General features: G+C 41.1%; 1 protein-coding gene and 1 long non-coding RNA gene across 2 annotated transcripts in view; one reads left to right on the top strand and one right to left on the bottom strand.

The window, feature by feature from the left end:
- Nucleotides 1–5039, bottom strand: part of LOC110505527 (synapse differentiation-inducing gene protein 1-like) — a 9648-nt gene extending 4609 nt beyond the window's left edge. The window contains exons 1-2 of the mRNA XM_021584804.3: nt 4452–5039; nt 2087–2582 (exon numbers count right to left, since the gene is read on the bottom strand). Of these exons, the coding sequence (XP_021440479.2) occupies nt 2087–2518 (432 nt within the window). The 5' untranslated portion in view covers nt 2519–2582; nt 4452–5039. The remainder of the gene's footprint in view (nt 1–2086; nt 2583–4451) is intronic.
- On the top strand, nt 4909–23429 carry LOC149972098 (uncharacterized). Its single transcript, XR_016491533.1, has 2 exons — nt 4909–5040; nt 20128–23429. It is a non-coding gene; the product is annotated as an uncharacterized LOC149972098 (long non-coding RNA).

Here is a 23429-nt window from a genome sequence, read left to right as displayed (position 1 = left end):
CTAGACTTGGTATGGGAATATGGACAGACAGTGGTGCATTACACTAAAGCCAATCTGAGAGTTAGCCAGTCAGCCAGTAGCGGCAGGCATTTTGAGGCCAGTGTAATTGATGAGACTCCTCCACTGCACTGGTCTGTTAATTATCCTCAGACTGCACTCCCAGAGGGCTCGTTAATGACGGCAGGGGACACTGGGCACACCCACAGGTCACACAGACAGCCATGGCCCCAGTCACTAGGGAATGGCATATTCACCCACACCCAGGCCTGAGTCTTGTTTTACCCCTTACACACCAGCAGTATCCTGATTCCCCATCACATCTGGTGGGAAACGCTGGCAGAGGGACTAAACTGTTGGCATTTTGGAAAAACTAGCTTTTCATCTACAAATATGGATATTAAACATTGCACAGAGCTCACCAAAACAAAAATAAATACTGAGTAAAGAATTTAGATGGGTGTCATTGAGGACATGGTCCAGTCATGTGTTATTGTGTGGAACAGTTAATGCCATCATATGCCTACTGAGAACCATGTTGTCAGCTTACAGATGCAGGGTTTTCAACATAATCTTTTATCTTGGTTAACACAGAACTAATGTCTCAAGTAATTGGTCAGCTGAGCGATTAAGTTTCGGCTCCATACGTGTTAAGAGAAGAGATGAAGAGATGCTAGAGCAAAGAGCGGAACTGGAACGAGGAGCTCCACCCTCTCTCTGTGCAGTTACGGGCTGAATGTCCCGTCCCCTTCTGAAATTCGAAAGATGCTAACACCTGCAAAATCGTGATTTGTCCAAAAAGCCAGTGAGGAAAAACACAAACACTTGAACTACAGCTGCTCGTTTTCTTGTAGATCTGTCCAAGAGAAATTCCATAACTTATGATAAACACAACAACATGTATAGAAGAACTAACAGCAGATACTGACTTTGACGTGTAAGAATTATCGTCCAGCGTTTTCCCTCTTGTCTAAGTGTGTTGAGAGCATGTTCACTTTAAAAGCCTTCTACAGAGCTTTGATCTCCAGCTGTAGAGAGCTGTATCACATCAACACACACCTGGCTGGCACACTCACTTCATCTCCAATTCTTGGAACTACATCCAAGAATGAAATGATCTACCAACACACACACGCGCACTCACATACACACATGCACACAAATGCTAGACAGAGGGTTAACCTAGAGAACCAGCTCTCAAGTTCCAACTGGAAGCCCAACTTTCATCTCCTGGGTGTTAATCAGATTAATTTGTTCTTTGAATCTACCTGGAATAATTGATCTGCTGGCCATTTTGTGTCGGGCCATGCTTCAGCCGAGTCTCTAATACTCTCAAAGCACTGCATTAGCTATGGCATTAATGGCCGTCTCTGCTGTGAATCTATCCATCTGCTGAGCTCCTAGTGACAGGAGCTGGACTGATCGTAAGTCCAGTTAGGGATCTATGCACTCCCCCCGCTGCCAACTCACGACAATGGGTATTTTACAACCCTTGCTGCATGAAATGAGATTGTTCCACTTTTCAAAAGAAGGTGCTCTCCCACTGTCACCGTTTTAGTTTGGAGTGCTTAGTCACAGTTTTGTCCTAACATAACAAAAGGACTGGAGTGATATGATCAAAGATGAACAGGGAGATTTGCCAACAATTATGGAAGAGAAAAACAGTACAATTACCCCTGTATTTGATTTTGTAAGATTGCTATAAAATACACCAAATTGGCCATTTAGTGAGCAGACAGTTAGGTGGAATAAATAGGCATGAATCATGCTGGCTGCTTTAGCAGCCTATTAGAAAGAGGTAGGGAGATTTGTTGGAAATGAAATAGTTATCATGAAAAGCATTGAGTGCCGTGACCCATTATTCTGTGATTGATTTCTGCAACTCACTATTACAATCCACACAATTTGAGGTACATGTAACCTTTTTATTTTAATCGTCGTATTAATTGATGTCCAACTGCTCTCTACTAATAAAAAATAACCTTTTGATTTGAACAATGCTCATTGTTTAGCCTGTATGAGCATCAACACATCCCAAATCCAAAGTTGTAGTTGGTCATTTATAGTTGCCCTCTGTGTGATCTCTCACCTCATACTCGTGTCCTTCCTCCTCCACCTCATAGGACACAGTTTGGATCGTCACATCCTTCTCTCCCATTAGTTTGTCCTGAGGGTCCTCTATGGGGGCTCCCTCCACTCCCAACACACTGTCCTTGTTCTCTGTGAACGTGGTCTCGGAGCTCTCACTCTTAGAGTCCTTGCTCTGGAGGCTGACATTGTCCTTATACAGGATAAAGTTGGGCCTATAGAAGGCCTCCACTGCTAAGTGCAGAGAGGTAGCATCCAGGAACTGCTGGGCCTGAGTCTTGCCGTTGCTGCCTGTGACAAAGTAACCAATGATGTTCTCCTGGTACTGGTGGTTGGGGTAGTCACTCTGGTACGCCTGGTAGTCGTTGTGGACCACGTGTTTACTGCTGGTCTTATCTAGAAGAGGGTTCTGCAGCTCACTCAGACTCTCCATGGTGGGAGACAGAGAGGGACCTCAGGGAGATCAGAGTGGATAGACAGCAAACACTGATAACGAGCTGGAAGGGAAAAGACAGGTAGAGTTACGGAAAGTGGGATGAGGTATGATATGTAATGACATTAATTTGTATGAAACTCTTGCCAATGCAATGACAATAGAATCTGCTATATTCTTCACACGGTATTAAACTAATGGCATTCACCCACACCTAAACCACCAAATCACCATCTGTCACTGTTGCACATTTCATGCCCCTAAATTCATATAAAAACGGTGGTAAAAAGTCATTCATCATTTTCCAAGCTCTCTCCAACCAAGTAAGATGAAGACAAATGTTTAAGGATTTTGCAATGCATACTGATCAGAGTGCTGAGCTACACTCATCACTGAAGAGGGGGAAAGCCTCTCATAGGTCATGAATAAGCTCCAGTGATGTTGACTGTAGTCACTTTAGCTCTATGAAATCAAGCAAAACAAAGCACCAAAAGCAAATAGCAAAGGTATTTTCATGCTACGGTAAGTGTATTCTCAAGAGGCTATTTCAATAATGACAATAACACCATCAGGGGAGCGTGTCACCAGGGTAACATGTTTTCCTGTGAGCTAGTTTGTTGTTTTAAGCAGTATGATTCACATGCTCTGAAGAGCTGGCAAAACTCACCACAATTCCCTCTATCACTATCAGACAGGGAAATTAGCATAAATAAAACTCGTAGCCAATGGAAGCGGACCAGGTCAGTCCCAGAGGAAGTTTATGAAAAGACCTTCTTAATCTTTCCACCCAAGCCTACTCACTGAGGTTCTGATGAAAGGAGAACCTATCAGCTTAATCCTGGTACGTGATGGGATATTTTCTGTCTCGCATGGCATGCAATGAAAAAACCCAGTGAGTTGCCTATATCCTGCATCCTATAGCATAGTCATAGCATTCTATAGGTCTACTATGGAATGATGGCATTAAGGTGGCTATGTCAGATTAGTCGTCATGTAGAGGTTTATGTGTGGAAGAAGGCATAGTGGGACGGAATTCTGAGTAATAGTTTATCCTTCCTTCTAGGAATATGTTTTTGGGGATTCACCCAGGAGCAATATCACATAATATGTACAGTAAGAAGCTTATCTAAGGGCTGTAGCAATACTTGTTAATTCAGCGTGGACCTTTAACTCTATGAAAAATCATGTCCATTTGGGAAGATTCCCACAGCAGACAAGTTCCTTCTCCTCTACACATCAAAGCAAAGTATCAATTAAGATTTGCATTCCCTTTATATAAGTATCTCCAGAGGATATTTATATGGAATTACAAAGTAATTCTCATATGCCTTTGAGGATGCATCTTTGCTGCTTTTCAGAATAGAGGAAATTCCATTTCACAGTACATTACACAACAAAAAGCACATTTCATCTCCACTAATAATTTATCAGACAGACAGTGACATGCACTTATGTTTGTATGAGTCTGTGGTTAGAGAGCACAGTTTGGTGTGTATATGAGGAGGGCTCATGAGCTGTTCTCTCTCTCTGTCTCTGTCTCTCTCTTGCTCTCTCTCTGATTAATATCATATAATACATTTTTGAGAGGTGACAACTATCTGAAATGATAAATCACTTCTAACAATATTTTACAGTGCTTAGTCCATTTTGGAATAAAACTATGGCTAATTGAATGGCCAATTCGGAAATGTCACATTCCTATTCCACATATTCATCAATAGCAGTCTGTCTCTATACATTTTACATTCATTATTTATATCTAATGGCATTTACACTTAATGTTTAAACAGAATCTCAAGATATTACATTTACAAATCATGAATTATAGGGAAACTTAGATGAACAATCAATGACATACAAAGTGAAAATACATGACAGTATGCACTGCAAATCAAAACAATTCAAGGTAATCAATTGAGTCCATCGATCTTACCTTTGTATAAGATCCTGCCACAGACTGCCTCAATAGCATTCCCTTTACAGTTGTCCAAGAGTCGATGGAAAGCGAATTGGGCTCACAATCATACCCCTGTACCTCATATAAGTTCACATCATAAATTTTGAAAAATTGATAAAACAAAACGAGGACCAATTTGCAGGTCACTTTCGTTCTCTGTTGAAACATGAACTGACGGCCCGCTCTATGTTGTGTGCCGCTAGCTGAGAAGACAGACCGCTGCGTATTGAACCCAGTCTGGAGAGAAGGTGTAGATTTTACGCACACTCACCGCTTGGGTTCACTTCCTCAATCACTCTCTAAATGACTATCAGTAATAGCTATAGCTCATATAAAGTACATCGAAGATATGTCTTCCATCCACTTTGCGACACAAAGTCTGTTGTAGCCTAGTCTACAGAGCGTGCTTGATGGTAGAATTACCACCGCTCATCTATGTTACACGGCGAGGTGCGGAGGACTATGCCGTCGGGGTCCAGCGTCATCGTATACACTCCTCTTGAAGAAGATAGATCTTGATGTCCTACAGACTGACACAGCCTTCCATGTTCTTATCCCTGGTCTGGTGAGCATGACGTTTGTAGGATCAGTACTCATTTTACTTCTGTGTATAACGTCCCTTTACCCTTTTTAGTTCTTAACAATGACGTGACATTATTATTTACCATTTTCACTATAGAATTTGTGGAGTCTTTTCAATTGTCTCTGTTTTTATTACTGTGACTTTCATGAGCTACTATTCAAAATGGTCTATGTCTGAGTCTGAGCTCGATCAAACCTAGAATAAATCAACCCTACTATTCAGGTGCCGCATCACATCAGAAACGAATTAACATTGTTAATATCCTTGCATTTACATTTGGTTAATATTTCAGATGAAGCTCATGAATTTATTATAAGTCTGCCAGTTTGGTTGACCTTAATGCCCTCCTAAGCTGCTTAAGATTTCATGCCTTCAATTTATCATTGTAAATAGTGTTTACATAACATTAATATAGATGCGATTTTAATGCAAGCACAGCAAAATAGTGACTGTGACAAATTCCACACACTGGAATTAAGCTTTGATACTTTTGACATGTCACCAGGAGAATCTATTAGGCAATGACTTAACCATTTACAGGATGCAAATCGCTAAATCCAACCACATCAGCACCAACAGTTGTTTAGTGCCAGTAAATACAATTCTGAATGTCACCACACAACGACATGTAATAATTGGCCCCACACAGAAGCCAAGGTGGAGCTATCAACATATTGACGGGTTTCTTTTAGACCTTCATTTTTTAATTTTTAATTTCTCCTTCGTTTAACCAGGTTGGCCAGTTGAAAACAAGTTCTCATTTACAACTGCGACCTGGCCGAGATAAAGCAAAGCAGTGCGACACAAACAACAACACAGAGTTACACATGGAATAAACAAACGTACAGTCAATAACACAATAGGAAAAACATCTATATACAGTGTGTGCAAATGAGGTAAGATTAGGGAGGTAAGGCAATAAATAGGCCGTAGTGGCGAAGTAATTACAATTTAGTAATTAAACACTGGAGTGATAGATATGCAGAAGATGAATGTGCAAGTAGAGATAACGGGGTGAAAAGGAGCAAAATTAAATAACAATATGGGGATGAGGTAGTTTGGTGGGCTATTTACAGATGGGCTATGTACAGCTGCAGTGATCTGTGAGCTGCTCTGACAGCTGATGCTTAAAGTTAGTGAGGGAGATATGAGTCTCCAGCTTTAGTGATTTTTGCAATTCGTTCCAGTCATTGGCAGCAGAGAACTGGAAGAAAATGCGGCCAAAGGAGGAATAGGCTTTAGGGGTGACCAGTGAAATATACCTGCTGGAGCGCGTGCTATGGGTGGGTGCTGCTATGGTGACCAGTGAGCTGAGATAAGGCGGGGCTTTACCTAGCAAAGATTTATAGATGACCTGGGGCCAGTGGGTTAGGCGACGAATATGAAGCGAGGGCCAGCCAACGAGAGCATACAGGTCGCAGTGGTGGGTAGTATATGGGGCTTTGGTGACAAAACAGATGGCTCTGTGATAGACTGCATCCAATTTTCTGAGTAGAGTGTTGGAGGCTATTTTATAAATGACATCGCCAAAGTCAAGGATCGGTAGGATAGTCAGTTTTACAAGGGTATGTTTGGCAGCATGAGTGAAGGATGCTTTGTTGCGAAATAGGAAGCCGATTCTAGATTTAATTTTGGATTGAAGATGCTTAATGTGAGTCTGGAAGGAGAGTTTACAGTCTAACCAGACACCTAGGTACTTGTAATTGTCCACATATTCTAAGTCAGAACCGTCCAGTGATGCTGGACGGGCGGGCAGGTGCGGGCAGCAATCGGTTGAAGAGCAGGCATTTAGTTTTACTTGCATTTAAGAGCAGTTGGAGGCCATGGAAGGATGTTGTATAGTTGTATGGCATTGAAGCTCATCTGGAGGTTAGTTAATACAGTGTCCAAAGAAGGGCCAGAAGTATACAGAATGTTGTCGTCTGCGTAAAGGTGGATCAGAGAATCACCAGCAGCAAGAGCTCTGTATACAGAGAAAAGAGTCGGCCCGAGAACTGAACCCTGTGGCACCCCCATAGAGACTGCCGGAGGTCCGGACAACAGACCCTCCGATTTGACACACTGAACTTTGTCTGAGAAGTAGCTGGTGAACCAAGCGAGGCAGTAATTTGAGAAACCAAGGCTGTTGAGTCTGCCAATAAAAGAGACCTCCCCAGCCACCTCACAAAGTGGCTGGGGAGGTAGGAGCTCGTGGTTGTTTTCAGGTCAAGGCTTTAGTCTCTCTTTAGTAGTTTATTTTCCATAGAAAAACAGACACATTTTTTGTTGTGTGCAGTGTCTCTATGTCTGCCTCTCCTCTGTCAGATGCATTGGGTGAAGCATTAACCTGCTGAAGGGGACTTTATGAGGGAAACACGAGGCTGCGTTTAGAAGCATGTGGCCTCATGAGCTGTCTGATGAGCTGCGTCTGTCACAGAGTCACCTTGTGTTTAGATGAGCGAGGCGATGGGGTAGAACCGGACATGTCTACCTACGATGGACACAAATGCTTTTGGAAAAAAGTATATTATAGCACAGAGGCAGAGGGAACAGGCTCTCTCTCTCTCCATCGATTTAATCAGTTCACAATAGAAAGCCCATTGCAGTAACACTTTGAAGCACACTTAACACACATGGCACTATTGGTCCATTCATCCACTTATCCATAATGTACTGTTGACTAGTCCAATCTTTGCCATCTGGGTATAGCTGGACACTGTCTTATTTGTGAATATGTATAGTGTTTATCATGGCCTCCGTTCTATTGCCTAGTCTATATTTAGGTCCTCTGTCACCAAATGGCTGATGCAATATTTGTCAACCATAAGTTTATGGTCCTATTCTATTTCATAGTCTTCAAGGTAGAAAAAGGGAGTTTCATTGGAACAGTCTTTTAGTGTAGGCCTTACATGCTTTATACATTTCTTTAATAGAAAAGTAAAGAATATTTCAATGAAGTTGGGAGGCTTAGGACCTACAGTAAGTAGTGTTTGTTTAATAGTGTTACACCTCTCTCACTGAGGCTTTTGACCACCTCTCTTTGATTTACCAGCCAACACTGAAACCCTGGGCTGGAAGGCCTCCCTAATGCCCATTAACCAGATTTAATCATTTAAACACTTTTGGGTATTAGTCGGCTTAATCCTCTTTGCAGAGGAAGTATGAAACCACTTAATTTGATCTGTTCTTGCTTTTGTCAAGAAAGAAGGCGTTTAAGCTGCTTTCCCCAAGGATCATTCTAGGCATTATTTCCTCTGATTAAGCACTCTGACAAAGCACACCAACACCACCTCTGACCACTGAACCCACCTCAGGGATGGATAAAACAATCCACAATATTGAAAAGCTGCTGCTAGGTTCTGTTTAAAGGCAGGAATCAAGATTTGGGTATAAAGTCCCGCCCCAGAATTTTGGGCAATCAATCGTAGCATTCCATTTGTAACTTTGAAACACATGAAAGCAGTGAGCACAGTGGGAAAATACTTTTCTTCAAAAAGTATTTCTTTAAATAGCTAAATAATTGAACAGTGCACCAGGGGTACTTGTGAATGTGATTCACAGAATGCAGAGACTGTATTTTTAGAATCCGAAATGATACCTTTGTTACATTTTGCTAGCTCAGCTGGTTAGCCAGCTCTCAGTCTCATTGACCACCAAATGTTGCTAATGCAAGCTAGCTAGCCATTTAATTTAACTTGTTTTCTCAAAATGTCTGTTAGGTAGCTAAGTTAGCCATGTTATTAATGCAACTTCTATTTGCTGTCGACATCAGGATATGATTTGAGGGCACTAGTTTGCTCCAAAACTGGTTGTAGCTTTGACTGCATGCTGACAATGATCAGAGCCTTACAGTGGCTAGCCACACTACAAACATTATTTTAACAGGTTCCCATGAAGAGTTTCCTGATTAGCAAGGGCTAGTCTGTGTTTAAATTAATTGAGTATTAAAAACACAGTTTTAGATCATAGTGAGAGGATTTCACCAATGGTTAGAAGAGGGAATTTGGCTTCCCGGGAAAATGTTGTCCAAGGTTTGAACAGTAACCAAGGGGGGCTTAGCGAAGCGTCAATTGGGAGGGCTGATTCCTCTGCTAAATACTCAATATTAGCTTATAGCTTATTAGTGGTACAATACATCTGCTACTGCATCATCTAGTCTAGAAACACCCTCAACTCATCTTCAAATATTTTTCTTCTGCTGCTCACTGTGAACATCAGACATTGTCTGAGAATTTCAGCCACAGGAGTAGAGGTCAGTCAGCCATGAGAGGAGGTGGTGATCACACTCATGCCCCAGCTGCCCCTGCTGCAAGTCCGCAGACGTTTGACAAATGAGAAGGCGTTTTTTGGCAGGAACAAATGTGATCTCTCCTTCCAGAACTGGAGGCACAAATATAATCACGCCCCCTAAAAAACACTTTCTGGTGTAAACTATGTCATGGCCAAGTGCATCCTCAGATAGAGGACCAGGAAGTGTTCTTTGTTTTCTGTCCAGACATGAGCAGTAGAGGTAGTGGGCAGATGGTTATTAGAGGAGGTGATGAATCAGTAAGAATCATGGGTTGTCCAATAAATAACACTTCTAGCTGTTTTATGGCCAAAGACTTAATCTTCCTCTCGCAGACAGTGGCAATTTTTGTAATTGAGCAAGAAATCTTGTTTGGCCGTCGGAGCTGACAAACTCCTCACTAACAAACAATTGGTTTGTTTATCATCAAAATAAACTCCTCCCTGTTTCTTATTTGGATGCATTTCTAAATGAAGGATAAACCTTTTCATACTTGTTATGGTGTGATAGTAAAGCCAACCTGTCTGTGATGGAGCTGCATTATGAAGCATTTAGATATATGGATTTATGGGCCTTATGAACATTGCAGGGAAATGAGTGTGACTCTCCAGCTGTCATAATATGAATGTACAAGTCAAAGAATGCCCACATTTATGAGAAGCAATTTCATTTAGCGTCTGAAAGTTGCACACTCTTCAAGGTCTTCTCTGAAAATTAAATGAAGCATTTAAGGTAGCTTTGGATGTGGGCCCAGGCAAGCACTTGAAAAGCACTTTTAAGTGATAATGCTCGAGAAGCCGTTGTTTGGAGGTTAATATATCCAATATATCCTCCAAACACCGGCTTCACTTTTATGCAACGGGTTACCAACATATTCAAATAATGATTTACATATTTTCATATTTTTATTATTAATTTATTCATACTATTCCATCCTTCCACGAGTTATAGTCTTGACACAAATCTGAGGTCACTACCCAAGCCAGTTGGACATTCGTTCTATCGGTTCGGTTGCCAGAGATGCAACCAAGTTGTTAAGTCTTTTTGTTCTGTATCTATGGATGCGGCCTAATCGTTCTTTCTGAATGTTCCACTGCCATACTGGCTGGCAATGTTCTTATCCATCGCTTGCTAGCTAGCCAACTACAGCTAACTTACAGTCACGTCAAACAGTGCTGCCAGAATAACAGAAAAGTTGTTGCATTTGCATTTGTTTAAGCTGTTATCCAGTGACATTTATTTGGATACATTCATAACAATGAGCTAATGATGCAATTTCACCTGGCATAGAAAATGTGCTCTCTCAGGACACTGTTGTTCACAGCTAACCCAATCACTTCAAACTGAAGCTGGAAAGACCGTAAACTAGCTGCATTTTGTTTAGTTTTACCTGTTTTCTGTTGATATTTCTATGTATATATCCATAAAAATTATGGCAGCTGATTCATGATTTCGACTGGCTGAGAAAAGCTGTATGCCTGTCTGTCTCATCCTGACTCCCAACACGTTCAATACTATGAGACAGCTGGAGATTGAATTTAAATATTGAAACAATGTTGTAAATGTAGGAGAGACAGACAGCAAGGTTTATACAAATTTCAACTGTTGAAACCAAATGCTAGTCTAAAAGAAATGGAAGATAATGTATAGATGCTTTTTTTAGTGGAGTTCAAGTTTATAAATTGCCAGGCTGGGCTGATGAGACAGTGGATTGCGCAGTGAGATGGAACAGAGTAAATAGGCATTTTAACGGCATGGATTTAGCCGGAAGTAACTTATGGAATAGACACCGGCTGGAATGCGGTTTTAACCAATCAGCATCCAGGATTAGACCCACCTGTTGTATAAAAGGGATATAATGTATGGGGTGCAGAGAAGCAGAGGCCTTTGGCAATATAATTATCCCCCACACAAATCTATTAAGTGTCCTGCAAGTTGAAAGCACTCAGATGCGAGGAGGAATGTTGAAGTTTGTTATCCTGGATTTCAGAGAGGAGGACTGCTCACTAGCTCCTCTCATACAGTACCCGAAGCACATCCATATTGAAAGATGAGTCCAGACTAAAAAGCGCTAAGTATGCATCAAGGAATAAATCCTCAGCCTGAAACTAATCTGAGTTCATCGAGGAAACACTCTTCATTTAGGTTTTTATGGACTTTGCGGAATTATTAGTCCAGTAAATGTAATAATGCCGTGGTACAGTATAAGTCCTGCCCTGGAGAATAGGATGGCCACATATTAATTATATCCTCTGTAGTGAGAGTTGAATAGTTTAATTAAAGGTGTGCCAGTGAGAATTTATTTAGACGGCAGAGCTTTTCGGCATGAAAATTGTAGGGCCCATGGATCATCAGCATGATACATTCCTCCAAATGCAGTAGCTAATGTCTTGCCAGCAATGCACTGGAAACCTCTTGGGAAATATGAATAACAATAACACAAATTCACGTAAAATGTTGTCACTTCATCATTAATCATGAACGAATTATCATTAATCTATCTATCTATCTGACTTGTAACTATAGCATTTTATTCCATCTAATAAAACACTTATTGGAGTATGTGAATATGTTAATGAAAGCAACTAAAGCCAGGTGTTTGACAGGGCTGTGCACTCTCTCAGTCCAGGTTTAACATCTGGGTGATCCAAACTAAATCCTGATAGAATATTTCCACAGTGTGTATTCTGGGTCTGGTGAGTCAGACAGACAGACGGGACCAACTATGTCCCCCTCGCTGCCACCTGGATCTTGGTTTTATTCACACACATACTCATCAGCCTCAATAAAATGGGAAGTTGAAGGTGCTCAGCCTTGTCAAAGCTGCTCTTCCTGATATGTCATGGGTCCAGATTGCATATATAAAAGCTTGCAGACATTACTTATGGATGCAACATATTGTCATGTGTAATTCTGTGTGAGATGGCTCTCAAAATATGTTTTTCACATACTGGACAATGGACTAAACTTATTGCACTGGAAACATTTTTAGTATAAAAGGTTGACCTTTTGAAAGAGGGTCACAGTTAGCTTGTATAAAATTCATTTAAGATTAGGGAAAGCTGAATTTAGTGTAGAGTATTATTTGAGGTCCAATGGGTTATGGCTTTCTCTAATCAGATTGGTGCACAAGAGCCCAGGTACATTGAAAAGGCTGGCTTGTCGTCAGAAAGGATTACTGGTGGCCGTAGAATAGCTGGGATGGCTCATAAATAAGTAAGCGTTGGGAGGGGGCGCTCTGGATCAGGCACATAGAGAAACTCTCTGCAAGGGTGACTCATCACCCTGTCTGTTTGAATCATGTCAACTATCTGGTTCTCTGCGGTCACTGTGTTCACCTGCCTGCCTGCCCACCACATCTCTCTCTCTGCCTGTGGGGTCTGCATCAGTCCCTGTCCACCTTGGTGCTGGGTCTAGGGCATATTGTTCAGACACCGTCTAACCCACTCACTCTCCTGGGAACTGAGTCCAGGACACATCATGTTTTTCAGAGTCTAAGCACTGCTGGTAGTTAAGCTATGCTACTAGTAAAAAAAAATTAAAGAGAGGGGCTTTTTGGTGATCAAGTTCCTAAATGTTCAAGATAATATTTTTCGACTCTGGGAGTAGAGATTGGTAAAACTGTGTGTTAATGTGACGGGAGCAGAATTCATGACCTGGTGCCATCTTCCTACTATACTATACACTGAGTATACAAAACATAAAGAACACTTGCTCTTTCCATGACATAGACTGGCCAGGTAAATCCAGCTATGATCCCTTATTGATGTCACTTGTTAAATTCACTTCAATCAGTGTATATGAAGGGGAGGAGGCAGGTTAAAGAAGGATTTTTAAGCCTTGTATTGTGTATGTGTGCCATTCAGAGGGTGAATGGGCAAGAGAAAGAACTGCAACGTCGCTGGGTTTTTCACACACAACAGTTGCTGAAATTTAATTTATTCACCATAGGTTTCTGTGAAGTTGTAAACCACGAGAAAACAGCCTTTTCAGCTGAAAGGGAAAGTGCTCAGTCTTTGCTGTAGGTTTAGTTAGATAGTACCCCAGTCTCTTGCAGTTTTAGCACTTAATAAAGAGCCTTTAAAGTGATTGCAGTTTATTTTTGGCAGTCTAATGCATTTGTGAATTCTGCAGATGTGGCTCTAGACCTGGCCCTGAGATTCTTTACTCTTATCAGCAGCTTTGACTTGAAAACAATTACATTTATGAAGCTAATGCAAAGTCAATTGTGGAAACATTTCATTTGTCTGTTTTTCTCTCCTTTATTGATCAATACGCTTAGCTTCCTCCTGTTCCTCCACCGTGTCTTCTACTCTGTTGCCTTATACTGGAGAATATTGCTCTCTCCCCTGCAGGAGGAGATGCAGAGAGTGCCATTACTTGACCAGCTGTTTTAGATCAAGACTGCCACTGTAGATTATGCTGTGACTAATAAAGAGGGGTTCAACAATTAAGGTTCACCAACTACTCAATATTGCTCATTCTCCATGCCCCATGATACGATCCATTAGTCCCAGAAACCTACAACGGGCCATCGAAGGTTTACCCAGTTTCCATGGAGATGCTCCATTCCCTCCATAATTGTTCACAGCAAAAAACATGCTTCCTGTCACATGACCATCAACTGGGTCAATACCAGCTCCATCTCCCAGCCAACCACTAAACAGGACCTGTGTTTATTTGCTGAGGCTTTTTTGAAAATCGATGGCCTCATATGCATCAAATTGACCCCCAGAGAGAGATCTAATCACAGAGAAAGGGGGATACCTAGTCAGTTGTACAACTGAATGCATTCAACTGAAATGTGTCTTTTGAATTTAACCCAACTCCTCTGCATCAGAGAGGTGCAGGGGGCTGCCATAATCAACATCCACGTCTTCAACGCCCGGGGAGCAGTGGGTTAACTGCCTTGCTCAGGGGCAGAATTACATATTTTTTACTAGGCTACCTGGGGTTCCTGGTTAAAGCTGGAGACAGAGGAATGACATTCTTAACTGCTCATCCATTTGAACAGGCTGGTCAAAGTCCTGTAAATTACAACTCATGTCACATGTTCATCTGTCTCCAGACAGCAAACACTCAGAATAGAATGACATTCACACTACGGTTGGCATAATACAAGGGTTACCGTCTTCTGGGTGTAAAATACGTATATATACAGTCTTGGATGGAGAATCTTTAATGGAGATAGCCAGCTGAGTGCTTCAGAGACTCTCTAAGACCAACATAATAGGGGAAAATATCTATGGAATTTGGCAAAATGTTAGGTATCAGTGCATGTATCAGTTCTCAAGAGACTGATTACTGGAAGCGTCTACATGGTCTGAACAGGGATGATGCTTGACAACATGTTAGCGCTGTATTCCTTCTGACAGACTGAATAATACATTAATTCTATGCATAATTCATTAGCCAAGGAATGTTTGCCTATAAATGAATGTTTTATGTCTGTACACTCATTTGCCAGTTTATAAGGTACACCACCCTGTTCACGAAAATTATCGTCGGTGCTAGACATGCCGGTTCCAGGATCTCAGAAATGGCCGACCTACTGGGCTGTTCATGCTCGACAGTGTCTAAGTCTAGACAAGCAAAAAACATCCAGTCAGCAGCAGTTCTGTGTGCGAAAACAGAAGGGCAAGAATCGTGCAAGCTAACAGGCGGGCCACAAACAGGAAAATAACGGCGCATTACAACAGTGGTGTGCAGAACTGCATCTCGGAATGCACAACCCGTCGATCCTTGTCACGGATGGGCTAATGCAGCAGACAACCACACCAGGTTCTACTTCTATCAATTAAAAACAAGAAGAAGCAGCTCCAGTGGACACGCGATCACCAACACTAGACAATTGAGGAGTGGAAAAACATTGCCTGGTCTGATGAATCCCGGTTCCTCTTCACATTCCAATATTTCATGGATTGAACTTGAATATGCCAACTTTTAGAATGAATCAAACCACTGTATTTTTTATTCATCAATATATTTAGTGTTTTTTATGATTCATACATACTTTCCTAACCCAAAAATGTGCCCAAACAGTCTACAAGATCAGAGTATTTTTTACATCTACTAGCTGGTGCTGAAACTGAGATGAATATGCATGTACAGTATTTAGTTGGCTTTCTTTCTTTGATCCCTATATTATGAACCCTTTCTCTAATTAATTATAGTGTCTGTCGACAAAATTCTATAAATACACTACCGTTCATAAGTTTGGGGTCACTTAGAAATGTCCTTGTTTTTGAAAGATAAGCAAAAAATTTTGCCCATTAAAATAACATCAAATTGATCAGAAAGACAGTGTAGACATTGTTATTGTTCTAAATGACTATTGTAGCTGGAAAAGGCTGATTTTTTATGGAATATCTACATAGGCGTACAGAGGCCCATTATCAGCAACCATCACTCCTGTGTTCCAATGGCACGTTGTGTTAGCTAATCCAAGTGCATCATTTTAAAAGACTACTATGATTATTAGAAAACCCTTTTGCAATTATGTTAGCACAGCTGAAAAATGTTGTTCTGATTAAAGAAGCAATACAACTGGCCTTATTTAGACTAGTTGAGTATCTGGAGCATCAGCATTTGTGGGTTCGATTACAGGCTCAAAATGGCCAGAAACAAATAACTTTCTTCTGAAACTCATCAGTCTATTCTTGTTCTTAGAAATTAAGGCTATTTCATGCGAGAAATTGCCAAGAAACTGAAGATCTTGTACAACGCTGTGCACTACTCCCTTCACAGAACAGCGCAAACTGTCTCTAACCAGAATAGAAAGAGGAGTGGGAGGCCCCGATGCACAACTGAGCAAGAGGACAAGTACATTAGAGTGTCTAGTTTGAGAAACAGGCGCCAAGTCCTCAACTGGAAGCTTCATTAAATATTACACGAAAAACACCAGTCTCAACGTTAACATTGAAGAGGCGACACCAGGATGATGGCCTTCTAGGCAGGCAGGATGGTCTCAGATTCAGAGGGTGTGGCAGCGGAACTGTACAGGCGGGAAAGGATGTCTGGCTTCACATTTTTGGACCCTGGGCTACAAATCATTCCCTAAGTTCTAGAACCTCTGCTGAATCTGGTAATGAATGTTGTGGCTGTTGAACAAGTTGAGGAGACTAAATTACTTGGTGTTACCTTAGATTGAACCTATATCTATATGACAGTTTACAATGGTTGTAAAGATGGGGAAAGGTCTGTCCATAAAGAGATGCTCTGATTTGTTGACACCACACTCCAAAAAGCAAGTCCTGCAGGCTGTAGTTTTGTCTTATCTTGATTATTGTTCAGTCGAGTGCTGCAAGGAAAGACCTAGTTTAGCTGCAGCTGGCCCAGAACAGAGTGGCATGTCTTGATCTTCATTGTAGTCAGAGGGCGGATATAAATGTCAGTCTCTCTTGGCTAAGATTGAGGAGAGACTGACTGCATCACTTCTTCTTTTTATAAGAAACATTGATGTGTTGAAATTCCCAAATTGTTTGCATAGTCAACTTACACACAGCTCTGACACACACACTTAACCCACCAGACATGCCACCATAGGTTTTTTTCACAGTCCCCAAATCCAGAACAAATTCAAGAAAGCGTACAGTATTATATAGGGACATTATTGCATGGAACTCCGTTTCATCTCAAAATTCCTCAAAAGAGCAGCACACCTGGTTTTAAAAAATAGATAAAGCAACACCTCACGGCACAACGCCTCTCTGCTGTTTTTGCAGCAGCTAATGGGATCCTAATAAAATGTCTACCTATCATATGTTGGAAGACGTGTGCTGAAAGTTTGGTAGAAATAAGATACAAATGTGATTGTTTTTGCAAGCCCCAATTTACACCTCTTCTATAGAAGAGACTGGTCATTTGGCATTCTGTTTTCTGGAGTTTAACGGTTGAGTTGGCAAAGTATCACTATTGATTGTTTATCTTCCACACGAGCAGAGCTACTGTCTGTTGTCTGCCTGTGCGAGTGTTTTAATGAGCTCACCACTTCATTTCATTGTTGTGCATCCCAAATGACACCCTATTCCTTATGTACACTCAGAAAAAAAGGGTTCCAAAACAGGCTCTTCCCATAGCACATTTTTGGATCCAGGTAGAACCCTTTTTGGTTCCAGGAATAACTCTTTTGGGTTCCATCTAGAACCCTCTGTGGAAGGGGTTCTACATGGAACCCAAAAATGTTCTACCTGGAACCAAAAAGGGTTCTCCTATGGGGAGAGCCAAAGAACCCTTAGGTTCTAGATGGCACCATTTTTTCTAAGGTCCCTGGTCAAAAGTAGGTCACCATTAAGGGAAAAGGGTGCCATAAGGTAGAGGCAATACATCACCGCCCAATCACAAATGGAATGGATTTTCATTTCAGTAGAGAGAAGTGAAATGAATACCTGTAACCAGAAACACTAGGGCAGCGTTTACCAAACTCTGTCCTCGAGACCCTAAGAGGTGCACCTTTTGTTTTTTCCTAACACTACACAGCTCATTCAAATGATCAAAGGATGATAATTAGTTTATTATTTGAAACGTGCACCCCTTGGGGTCCCGCGGACTGATTTAGAGAAATCCTGCACTAGGGAATAATTTTATTAGGCTGATCGGGGTTTAAAAATGTAAATAACTTTGGAGTCCCAGCTAATCTGTAAAGATATAAGACATTTCAGTCAAGTCCAGTCCAGTAACACATGGACTGGTGAAAGTATGCATATTTTATTTGCCGAATACATATTTATTTTAAGCTATTCAGCTATTTTTTAAATCTCTCACTTACTGCATAATGGCGCCCTATTTCCCCCTTGACATTGACTTCTGCAGATTGAAATCCTATTATACTGTGGCCTCACAAATGTAAGAACAGTTTAAAAAAATCTCCCTATTGACCCTGCAGTTTGCACCCTGTCACCGGTAATAAAAACTGCTGTAGTACCAGAGTACATTTATGTATCATTATGGCAAGACCTCTCACCATAGGGCTGTAGGGTAGTGTGTACACTTATTACTATGAAGTTATTAACGGGGCACCAGAACAGTTATTGGACAAAATTATCTCTAAGAAGACCTGACTTATGAGGGATCTTTTTGTAATAAGATTAAACCAAAAGTAATTATTAACTTATCTGAAGGTATGAATTATGTTGAGAATCAAATGGCATTCTTTACCAGAATAACAAGACAAACATTTATATAATCAACATTTAATTGCTCATCAAAATATTAACAAACATAATGAAAATGGAAATTAAATAGGAAATAGAATGAAAGACAAGAAGTGCAGACCTGGAGATCCTGAACATTGAATGACTTTATACTCAGTCTGTGATCAAAGTCTGTTGTGACATCTTGATTGATTAGGCCACATGGAGGAGAACAAAGGCTGTGTCCTTTCTGGTTAAGTTGGGTGGTTCCTCCTTCAGGTTGCTCCTTTGGTCCTGGGTTGGTGTCCTTATGCTTGTTGCGCATCTCTGTTGGCTCCTTGCTTGAGTTGCTTGAGGCTGTGCTCTAAATGTCTTCTTTTTCATTCCTTGAAGAAGGTGAGCTTAAGTGTACCGTTCAGGCTACACTAGCTCTTTGAAGTCTTATGCCTTCTTCTGAGAGTAAGTCTTCTTCTTAGCCTGTTTAGTACATGGGCATTGCTGTCCCAATTTCTGTAGTGAATTACAGGTACTATTCCCTAAAAGGTACATTTCCACAAATTTATCAAAGACCAGTTCTGGCCATTAAAAGGCTCCAGAGTGGCACAGCGGTCTAAGGCACTGCATCTCAGTGCTAGAGGCTTCACTACAGAACCTGGATCGATTCCAGGCTGTGTCACATCCGGCCGTGATTGGAAGTCCCATAGGGCGGGGCACTATTGGCCCAGCGTCGTCTGGGTTAGGGTTTGGCCGGTGTAGGCCGCCATTGTAAATGAGAATTTGTTCTTAACTGACTTGCCTAGTTATTTTTGTTTGTTCTTTCAGTTGTATTATTTTTGTGTTACTTTTATAAAAAATAATCGATGATGTGTGATTAAAGACAGTCTTGCATGATTATGTTGTGGATAGGGGGATATGTTAGGTCAGTTTCAACATTATGGACATGTGTTTGTGGTCCATTTGGCCTCTCCCAGAGCTTCCTTCAATGATAGATTATGGATGGCCCTATCGATGAACTTCTGACCAATGCTTGACTGTATATTGTTGATTGATGTGAGTCCAGATATGCTGTGGCTGTAATGATTACTGATACATATTGGTAGTTTGTAGGCCATTTTTATTGCTGTGTTTTGGATTATCTGTAGCCGATTCATCTGCTGTAGTGAAGCTGTTATCCAGGCTTGTAGGGCATATTCAAACAGAGATTGGATGATATAGAGCTGATATAGACTTTCAACACTGTCTGAGGGTGAGGCTCCGGATTTTCTTCTGCACAGTGTTTTTAAGTGTTTGATTCCTTCTCATCCCCCTCTCTCTATGTTCGCTATATGTGTAGTCCAGTGCATGTTCTTCTGAAAGGTGATTCCAAGGAATTTTCTACTTTTATTATTTCACCGTAAAGCTTGAGTTCTATGGGTTTCTTCGTTTTTTTGATGGTGCTTCTTATAAAGAGGACACATTGAGTCTTTTGTGGGTTCAGCTTTACCCGCAACATGTTAGACCATGTCTCGATCTCTTCAATAGCTTCAAGTTCCTTGGCGTACACATCACTGACAAACAGAAATGGACCACCCACACAGACAGTGTGAGAAAGAAGGCACAACAGTCTACAATCTCAGGAGGCTAAAGAAATGTGGCTTGTCACCTAAAACCCTCACATTTATTTTTTTACAGATGCACAATTGAAAGCATCCTGTTGGGCTGTATCACCACATGGTACAGCAACTGCACCACCCGCAACCGCAAGACTCTCCAGAGGGTGGTGCGGTCTGCCCAGTGCATTAGCGGGGGCAAGCTACCTGCCCTCCAGACACCTACAGCACCGATGTCACAGGAAGGCCAAAAAGATCATCAAGGACATTAACCACCCAATCCACTGTCTGTTCACCCCGCTATCATCCAGAAGACGAGGTCAGTACAGGTGCATCAAAGTTTGGACCGAGAGACTGAAAAAAAGCTTCTATCTCAAGGCCATCAGACTGTTAAACAGCCGTCACTACCACATTAGAGGCTGCTGCCTATAGTCATAGACTAGGAATCACTAGTCACTTTAATAATGTTTACATAACTCGCATTAGTCATATATATACACTGTATTCTATACTATTCTACTGTATCTTAGTCACTTGATAATGTTTACATATCTTGCATTACTCATATGTATATACTGTTTTCTATACTATTCTACGGTATCTCATTCACTTAATAATTCTTACATATCTTGCATTACTGATCTCATATGTACAGTGTGGCAAAAAAGTATTTAGTCAGCCACCAATTGTGCAAGTTCTCCCACTTAAAAAGATGAGAGAGGCCTGTAATTTTCATCATGGGTACACTTCAACTATGACAGACAAAATGAGAAAAGAAAATCCAGAAAATCACATTGTAGGATTTTTTATGAATTTATTTGCAAATTATGGTGGAAAATAAGTATTTGGTCAATAACAAAAGTTTATCTCAATACTTTGTTATATACCCTTTGTTGGCAATGACAGAGGTCAAACGTTTTCTGTAAGTCTTCACAAGGTTTTCACACACTGTTGATGGTATTTTGGCCCATTCCTCCATGCAGATCTCCTCTAGAGCAGTGATGTTTTGGGGCTGTTGCCGGGCAACACAGACTTTCAACTCCCTCCAAAGATTTTCTATGGGGTTGAGATCTGGAGACTGGCTAGGCCACTCCAGGACCTTGAAATGCTTCTTACGAAGCCACTCCTTCATTGCCCGGGCGGTGTGTTTGGGATCATTGTCATGCTGAAAGACCCAGCCACGTTTCATCTTCAATGCCCTTGCTGATGGAAGTAGGTTTTCACTCAAAATCTCACGATACATGGCCCCATTCATTCTTTCCTTTACACGGATCAGTCGTCCTGGTCCCTTTGCAGAAAAACAGCACCAAAGCATGATGTTTACACCCACATGCTTCACAGTAGGTATGGTGTTCTTTGGATGCAACTCAGCATTCTTTGTCCTCCAAACACGACGAGTTGAGTTTTTACCAAAAAGTTATATTTTGGTTTCATCTGACCATATGACATTCTCCCAATCTTCTTCTGGATCATCCAAATGCTCTCTAGCAAACTTCAGACGGGCCTGGACATGTACTGGCTTAAGCAGGGGGACACGTCTGGCACTGCAGGATTTGAGTCCCTGGCGGCATAGTGTGTTACTGATGGTAGGCTTTGTTACTTTGGTCCCAGCTCTCTGCAGGTCATTCACTAGGTGGTTCTGGGATTTTTGCTCACCGTTCTTGTGATCATTTTGACCCCACGGGGTGAGATCTTGCGTGGAGCCCCAGATCGAGGGAGATTATCAGTGGTCTTGTATGTCTTCCATTTCCTAATAATTGCTTACCTATTGCAGATTCAGTCTTCCCAGCCTGGTGCAGGTCTACAATTTTGTTTCTGGTGTCCTTTGACAGCTCTTTGGTCTTGGCCACAGTGGAGTTTGGAGTGTGACTTTTTGAGGTTGTGGACAGGTGTCTTTTATACTGATAACAAGTTCAAACAGGTGCCATTAATACAGGTAACGAGTGGAGGACAGAGGAGCCTCTTAAAGAAGAAGTTACAGGTCTGTGAGAGCCAGAAATCTTGCATGTTTGTAGGTGACCAAATACTTATTTTCCACCATAATTTGCAAATAAATTCCTTAAAAATCCTACAATGTGATTTTCTGGATTTTCTTTTCTCATTTTGTCTGTCATAGTTGAAGTGTACCTATGATGAAAATTACAGGCCTCTCTCATCTTTTTAAGTGGGAGAACTTGCACAATTGGTGGCTGACTAAATACTTTTTTGCCCCACTGTATATACGGGTTTTCTATACTATTCTACTGTATCTTAGTCACTTGATAATGTTTACATATCTTGCATTACTCATCTCATATGTATATACTGTTTTCTATACTATTCTACGTTATGTCAATCACTTAATAATGCTTACATATCTTGCATTACTGATCAAATATGTGTATACTGTTTTTCTATGCTATTCTACTGTATCTCAGTCCGTTCCGCTCTGACATCGCTCTTCCATATGTACATAGTCTTAATTCATTCCTACTTAGATATGTGTGTATTGGGTATATGTTGTGCAATTTGTTAGATATTACTTGTTAGATATTACTGCACTGTCAGAGCTAGAAATACAAGCATTTAACTACACCCGCAATAACATCTGCTAATCACGTGGATGTGACCAATAAAATTTGATTTGATTTTAGACTGTTCATTTTAGACTGTTGCAGCAAGTTGAGGACATTCGGAGCTGGACCAGTAGCAAAGGTCATCGGCAAACTGTGAGACTTGATCTATGGAGGGTAATAGATGTTTGATATGTATAGTAGAAAAAGTAATGGGCTTAGAGAGTGAGGGGGAGACAGCAGAGTCCTTTTGTAGTCCTGTGAAGTCACATAGTATCGCACGTAGGTATGAAGGGCCACTTTTATGACCCTTTGTCTTAGAGAGAGAGCTTGGAGGAGCTCAGTAGTCCATAACAGTTCAGCATTATAGAGAGACAGTTTTTTTTTTTACCTTTATTTAACTAGGCAAGTCAGTTAAGAACAAATGATTATTTACAAAGACGGCCTACAACAGCCAAACCCAGACGACGTTGGGTCAATTGGGCGCCGCCCTATGGGACTACCAATCACAGCTGGTTAAGATACAGCCTGGATTCAAACCAGGGTGTCTGTAGTGCCCTTAGACGGCTGTGTCACTCGGGAGTCCCAAGTGTGTTTAATGTCAACATATGACATTAAAAAGACACATCGCTACATGGCACTGAGGTCAACAGTTTTTATCCTCTCAGTCATTCTGTTCATCTAACTACAGTGGAGGAAACATGTTGTTGCAAGGTTTTTATGTTAAAATGGGTTTTTTCACAATGTTAAAGAAATGTAAATCTGATTTGGGATTATAGACCTACTGCACAAATTGTACAAACCAATCATTTGCAATAAACTAAATGACTGG

The sequence above is a fragment of the Oncorhynchus mykiss genome, chromosome 25 (assembly GCF_057628025.1).
Source record: "Oncorhynchus mykiss isolate SJ-2025 chromosome 25, ASM5762802v1, whole genome shotgun sequence".
NCBI classification, from domain to species: Eukaryota; Metazoa; Chordata; class Actinopteri; order Salmoniformes; family Salmonidae; genus Oncorhynchus; species Oncorhynchus mykiss.
Note: the sequence above shows the minus strand (reverse complement) of the source record. Positions and strands in the feature narration are given on the sequence as shown.